We start from the raw sequence: 6,876 nt of genomic DNA, 5'->3' as shown, positions 1-6,876 counted from the left end.
TGCAGAGCTCTCCATCATCAAAGTCCCCTCCTGAGTATTCTTGAATTGATGCCAAAGTGATGCCTTAATGTCTGAGAGCAAAGTTCCCTGGCTAGGTTTTTTATACTCCTGGTCATGCATTTCTAACAGTTGCAAAGAATCCTGTCTTCACATGCAGCTGGAGAAGGGTTTGGAGGGAGGGGGATCTTCATTAACTTTCTTTCCAAAGGTAACATTACACCATAGTTGTGGTTAGGACCAAGTCAACAGTGTGATGCAGCAGCTAAAAAAGCCAATGCAATTCTGGGCTGCATCAATATGAGTATAGCATCTAGATCAAGGGAAGTAATAGTACCACTGTATTCTGCTCTGGTCAGACCTCACCTGGAATACTGTGTCCAGTTCTGGGCACCACAGTTCAAGAAGGATACTGACAAGCTGGAACGTGTCCAGAGGAGGGCAAGCAAAATGGTCAAAGGCCTGGAAATGATGCCTTATGAGGAACGGCTTAGGGAGCTGGGTATGTTTAGCCTGGAGAAGAGAAGGTTAAGGGGTGATATGATAGCCATGTTCGAATACTGTATATAAAAGGACTAGCTGGCCCGGCCACGCGTTGCTGTGGTTCTTTCCTGCGATTCCCCCGACTCTGTCCGGACACATGACTTATCCTGCCCCCTCCTCCCCCCACCCCCTGGTTCATCCCTGTGACTGGCCCCACTCTGTCCCGACCAATGAGCTATCGAGCCCCTTCCTCCCCCGCCTGAGCCCTCTGTTGTCTCCAGGGAGTGTTGGCCCCTCCCACCTGTTTCTCCATACCTTGGCCCCCACCCTTGGAGAAGGAACTGTCAGCTTTTGGGTTCTATTTCCCAGCATGCACTTTTGTCTGAGCCCTCTGTTGTCCCCGGGGACTGTTGTCCCCTCCCCCCTGTATCTCCATACATTGGCTACTGTGCACACATTGTGAACATATATATATATATATATATATATATATATGAAATAAGAACATGAGAAGCAGAAGCTACTATTGTTTAATTTCATTTTTGGGGTTGTCATTTATTTTGGTGAGTATTGTGTGTTTTGTGGTTTGTTTGTTTTGGTTATTTGGATTTTCTAATTTTGGAGTAGGTGTTTTGAATGTAGGATGTGGTGTTGGTTTGAGGACTTAAACTGAGGAGAGAAAATGCATGGTTGTTGCTTTTTTTAAAGACGCAGAGGCTGGCAATCAGTCCTAGTATAAAACCTAGGTTAAAAGGGGCATGACTGCCCTTACTTAAAATGGCTGCCGTAGCCTCGCATGTGACACAATGCCCACTAAATTAAAAAGCAAAAACCCCTCGCCCATGCCCCCAAGTGCATGTAGCGGAAATGAACAACTGCCTAATGCTGCCAGGCGTTTATTAATGCAGCCTCCAGGTGAGGCTTTGGGCTTGGGCTTTGGAGGTGGAATGGCCATTTTGGCGGTCGGCCTACTCATTTTCCCCTGTCCCAACCCACCCCCCACTGCTTTGGCTAACTCAGGGTCCTCCCTGCCCCCCATGGCTATGTGTTCCCCCCTCCCTTTGTTGTGCCTCATCCCTGTGACCACCCCCCCCCCATTGTGAAAAGCCCTATTCTGTTTGTTTTTCCCTGCTTGGCAATGCTGCAGCCTATTGAAAAAGCTGGGCCTTGTTGCTGCAAAAGGACTATTTTCAGTTGGTTCCTGTGGAATTTTGTGATGTCATCTAACAGCGCAGCTGCTAGACTCTTCAGAGCTTCTGGTGGTGACGTCTAATTTGGGTGCCACTTTTTTGTGTGTTTAATCATTATTTTAGGTGTGAAAGGTGTGGGGTTTTTTTTGGGGGGGGGAATTATGCCAGATCCCTCCTTGATGGGCATGGAACGTTGTGGCCAAATTTGTTACATTATGGTTCAGCAGTTACGGAGAAAGTCTGTTTCATCCGCGTGCACAATGCCTACATTTTTATATATATAGATGTCATGTAGAGGAGGGTGAAAGGTTGTAAGAGCTGTTCGACAGTGGAATTTGCTGCCAAGGAGTGTGGTGGAGTCTCCTTCTTTGGAGGTCTTTAAGCAGAGGCTTGACAGCCATCTGTCAAGAATGCTTTGATGGTGTTTCCTGCTTGGCAGGGGGTTGGACTGGATGGCCCTTGTGGTCTCTTCCAACTATGATTCTAAACCTCTGAGTGAGCATAACATCCTGTCTAGCTTCCTTTCCTCTACTGTGCTAGAAGGCTTATATTAGATGTGTAAATATATTGCTCCACCAGCAGAGTGCTGTGCTCAACCAGCACACAGAGATTAGACCACTATAGCAGGTATGAGATGGGTTCACACTGTTTCTAGGATTATAAATTAATTCAGGTATTATACCAATTACATTATTTCCTTCTGAATTGCTGCCTCTGTTGCAGTTGCAACCTAACAACCTAATCATAACAGCTAACATTTTTCACAGCTGTTATTTGTTAGTGATTTTTGCATAATGTTTTCATCAGGGTAGCTGTCCAAACACATAAAAACAAAAACTACATGAACCCTATCTCATCTATAATACACCAACTTCCCATCTCCATCTACCACTGCAGCAATGAAACACAAAACAGAGCATGTGTCTTTTGTGATTACTAATGTATTCCATCTTTCAACAAGAAAGGCATGATCTTAATATTATTTAACAATATGTTAAAAAATCAGCCAATAGGCTTCAGCATTAATACAGTTATACAGTTTTACTGATTTGATATGCAAGTACTCATTTGCTAAACTTCCTCTTGCAAGTATTTTTACACAAGCTGGCTACAAATTGGGAATCAAAACACAAATTGCTTAACTTGTACATTCTCAACAGTAGATTGTGAAAAACGAAAATAAATGCTTGTCCCCAAAGAGGAAGTTTCTCTATGACAATTTCTTTAAAGAAGTCTATAAGGAAAGAGCAAAACTAGTTGGATTCATTGCTCTGTTTGAAGGACAAGTCATAGCAAAATGGGAAAAGCCAAAGTATCTCCAGAGACTGGAAACATGCTGTTGTTCCAATTCCAGCAACTGCAGACTATAGTCAGATAAGTCTCATTCACAGACTTCAATCACAGAAACTAACATATGACGTTAGAAAGCAGCAATTCTGCAGCCTTCTAGCATACTCAGGGGAAAGGCTAGATGATCAGTGAAGATCCACACAGCACTGCTAATGAAGGTATTTGTCTCAAGGCCACAGCAGTTCTCAGCACAGGGAGTGCAGTTAGTAATTAGATCCCACAACATTCATATCCATGTCGTGTCCTTTAGTGGACAGCAAAGGTAGCTTTCTTCAAGCTAAAGTTGGACCAATTGATGGAAAGTCTTTGCCTTGTCTGTCTCGCAGAATCCAAGCAGAATCTGTAAAGGAAATATGTATAAAGGAAATCTAATACACACCAAGGAAGTATATATCATCATGTCTACATTACAATTTCCTTTGATAATTATTAGATTTCTAATTACTAGCTATTTAAAATGTACCTTGTTAATACTTGAGCACAGTTGCTTAACTTCAGCTAAAAAGAGAGTGCATTCACACCCACCCTAGGGTGGAAGAAGGCTGAATGATTTGACATGATAACTAATGTATTTTTAAAAATAAAGAAAACAGTATCAAGTAAAGGGTTTAAATATACCTTTGTCTGCATTTTGCAATGAGCGAATGTGGCAAGTCAGTAAGCAAAACCAATGCTTCTGGTCCCTCAGCTCTTGCTCATTTCAAATAACAGTTCCTATTAAAAACGTGTTGCTGACAGATCTATAGGCTATGAACCTGGGCTAAGAGGCCCCAAGGGTGGCACTAATGTGAAAATGATGACCCCCCATATTGGAATTTGATCTCAGTTCTACTGCTGACTTCAGTAACCCTGCTAACATTGCCTGATGCCCAGTGCTCATTTTAAAGTCTTTGGAACCTAAACACTGGTGAAACTATGCCTGCATTTTTATATATGGAGCAGAGTCCAATGCCTCAGTCCCAATGATTAAGCTTGCAATGTTCTTTTAGATGCAGTACTATTTGGGTACAACCTCAAAATCCCTACTCTGCTTCCTGCTTGGACAAATCATGCTTTCAGTATACCTACCTCATAAATGTGTTGCGAAAAAAACATATATCAAGAAGGTGCATAGTTAACACATGTGGGATAAACATATGTGTTTTTTGCTTCAGCCAAAGATTTAATATTACGGAAATGGAAAGACTGAACAGTGGGCATATGCGGCCACTCTCTCTCTCCTTTGCTATAATATCTAAGTAGTTATTAGGGTAAGTTTCTGCTTTGTGAGTTTTAGTTTGTCCATTCTCTGTTTCTACAGAGGTGTTGTATAACAGTGCAGAGCACTGAAGTTATGGGCTACTTGTGAATAAAGTGTGCTTTGTAGTTAAAAAGCAAAGCATTCACAGGTCCTAAATGGAGTGAACCCATAAGCCTTTCACAGAAAGTAAGAAGGTGAACAGTTTTATGAGTCCTTCTAGCTGCTCAGAAAAGAAGGCTGCTACACTGGAAACTTGTGCACAGTTTCATCTGGGAAGAATCCTGAGAGATACTGACACACTTTTTAAAATAAAAATGCTACTGAACGCTACTAACAATGTAACAGATGAAAATAAAAAGAAATCACTCAGCAATGGTGGATATATATTATAATGAGAAGTCTTAATCTGTGGAAAGTCAGAAGGGAAAACTTTCAGTATGCTGAAGAATATTTTTAGCCTAATTCTAAGCGAATTAGTAGAATAAAATAATTTAAATAAGGTCTGAGACTATAACAGCTTGTGGCATCTCAGATGTTAAAAAAGAGACACTGTGCTTCTTCTTTTTTTAAAGTGGGGATTTTGATGTCAGTCTGTATCTATTTTGGCCTTCAAGTTTATTTCTATATATGTTTTTATTGTTAAATTGATCCAGGATGTTTCATGGAAAGTGATTCATAAATAAAATAAATGAATAATAAAATTGACTTCAAACTCTTTACTGGTCAAGCATTTAATGAGTGGGATGTCTGTTTTTGTATGGGAAGCAAGTGTCTATATATTAGAAGGGTGTGTTGATAGATAAGAGAGTAAATGCATGCATGTATTCATATACCCATATGTGGGTGGCTGAGAGGTGGTGGGGGCTGGATGGTGGAGAGAGATGGGCCTCATGGATGCATGAATAAGAGGAATGGCTACACTGATGGATGGAGTATGACATGGAATCATAGAACTGCAGAGTTGAAAGGCACCCAGGGGTCATCTAGTCCAACCCCCTACAATGCTAGGATCCTGCCCCCTGCTGTCTCTGGGTGGATATTATCAAAATGGTGTTTTGTACAGCACATTCACCCACTGATCTACAACCTCTGAAAGGAGGAGGCTAGTGTTTCCCCTGTTGCAAAAATATGAAATAGTCTTAGAGCATCTTGCAAGTTTGGGCAAAGAAAAACGTTGAGCCTTCCTAAGAGTTATTATTAGAACGCCTCAGTTGAAACTATAAGACATGGGCGGGCAGTTCTCAGGCTTGCAGGATCTACTGTGTTTTAAATACAGTGGTACCTCGGTTTGCGAACAGCTTAGTTCCCGAACAACTCTGAACCCAAATGCTGCAAACCCGGAAGTAGGTTTTCGAACTTTGCCCCGGAAGCCGAACGTGCTCCTGAGCTTCCGTTTTCACTGTTGTGCAGCAAATTTCAGTCCCCCACATAGTAATTAAGCCTTTTTTCTTCCTGCGTTTGCCCTTGCACCACTCATCTGAGCCCTCCCAATCAAAATTACCGTATATACTCGAGTATAAGCTGATCCAAATATAAGCCAAGGCACCTAATTTTACCTCAAAAAACTGGGAAAACTTATTGACTCGAGTATAAGCCAAGGGTGGGAAATGCAGCAGCCACTGGTAAATTTCAAAAATAAAACGCTTTGGTTTTGGAACGTTTTGGTTTTGGAACAGACTTCCGGAACGGATTAAGTTTGAGAACCAAGGTACCACTGTACTAAAACCCCAAGAGTCACCAACTGGTACAAAACAGTATGTGTTCACTTGCCTGAGCTGCTAAGAATCAACATGGAGACTACTGCCTGCAAGTTCTGCCCAGAAATTTGTTATCAGTGCCACAATAAAGGCCACAAGTTATTTTATGGGGGAAAATCCACTCCTGTTCCCACCCACCAAGGCATTACAGTAGTACCTCAGGTTAAGAACTTTGCTTCAGGATGAGAACAGAAATTGCATGGCGGTAGCGGGAGGCCTCATTAGCTAAAGTGGTACCTCAGGTTAAGAACAGTTTCTGGTTAAGAATGGACCTCTGGAATGAATTAAATTCTTAACCAGAGATACCACTGTATTTCCCAGAAAACCTCTTTTTTTTTTCTTTTGCGAGGTGAAGGGAGCTTCTTAGTTGCTGCCATTTTAGACATTTGAGAATCACAAAGCTTAGCTGATCTACTTCAAACTGCCCAGAGATCTAGCTGAAGTTCTTAACCTACCTTCTGTTGTAAGGATACTTGTCCTTTTTTAAGGCAAGTAAACACAACTTGTGACCCTGGAAGCTCAATCTACCACTTGCATTTGTTGCCTGTCTAGCTCACTTCTTAGTTGATCTCAGTATCAATGCCTTGAATACACTGTTCCACCAGTAGAGAGAGTTGCCTGGGCACAACCATACCTCAACAGAATGCAACCCTAGGTGCTATTTGGCTATGCCTAAAACCGGATGGGAGTTTTTATTTGGGCCATAATAGCAACAAGTCAGACATATGGCGCTTACTTACCTTTTAAAATGTTCAACTTCCCGCTCAGTTTCATCCATTTCCACACTGTCTAGGTCAACATCTTTGGGCAAAAACACATCATCTGCAAAAACCAAATTTTAAAAGCAAGATTATAGTAT

The 6,876-nt window shown here is 41.7% G+C and overlaps 1 protein-coding gene across 18 annotated transcripts in view; it reads right to left on the bottom strand.

Annotated features, from left to right (window-relative positions):
* Nucleotides 1-2,593: 2,593 nt before the first annotated feature.
* The window catches only part of FAM193A (family with sequence similarity 193 member A), a 39,306-nt gene continuing 35,023 nt past the window's right edge, over nt 2,594-6,876 (bottom strand). For all 18 annotated transcript variants that reach the window (XM_035103345.3, XM_088675968.1, XM_088675959.1 and 15 more), the window contains 2 exons: nt 6,758-6,839; nt 2,594-3,360 (listed from right to left, as the gene is read on the bottom strand). In XM_035103345.3, coding sequence (XP_034959236.3) covers nt 3,267-3,360; nt 6,758-6,839 — 176 coding nt within the window. In that variant the 3' untranslated portion in view covers nt 2,594-3,266. The remainder of the gene's footprint in view (nt 3,361-6,757; nt 6,840-6,876) is intronic.

The sequence above is a fragment of the Zootoca vivipara genome, chromosome 8 (assembly GCF_965207765.1).
Source record: "Zootoca vivipara chromosome 8, rZooViv2.hap1.1, whole genome shotgun sequence".
NCBI lineage: Eukaryota > Metazoa > Chordata > Lepidosauria > Squamata > Lacertidae > Zootoca > Zootoca vivipara.
Note: the sequence above shows the minus strand (reverse complement) of the source record. Positions and strands in the feature narration are given on the sequence as shown.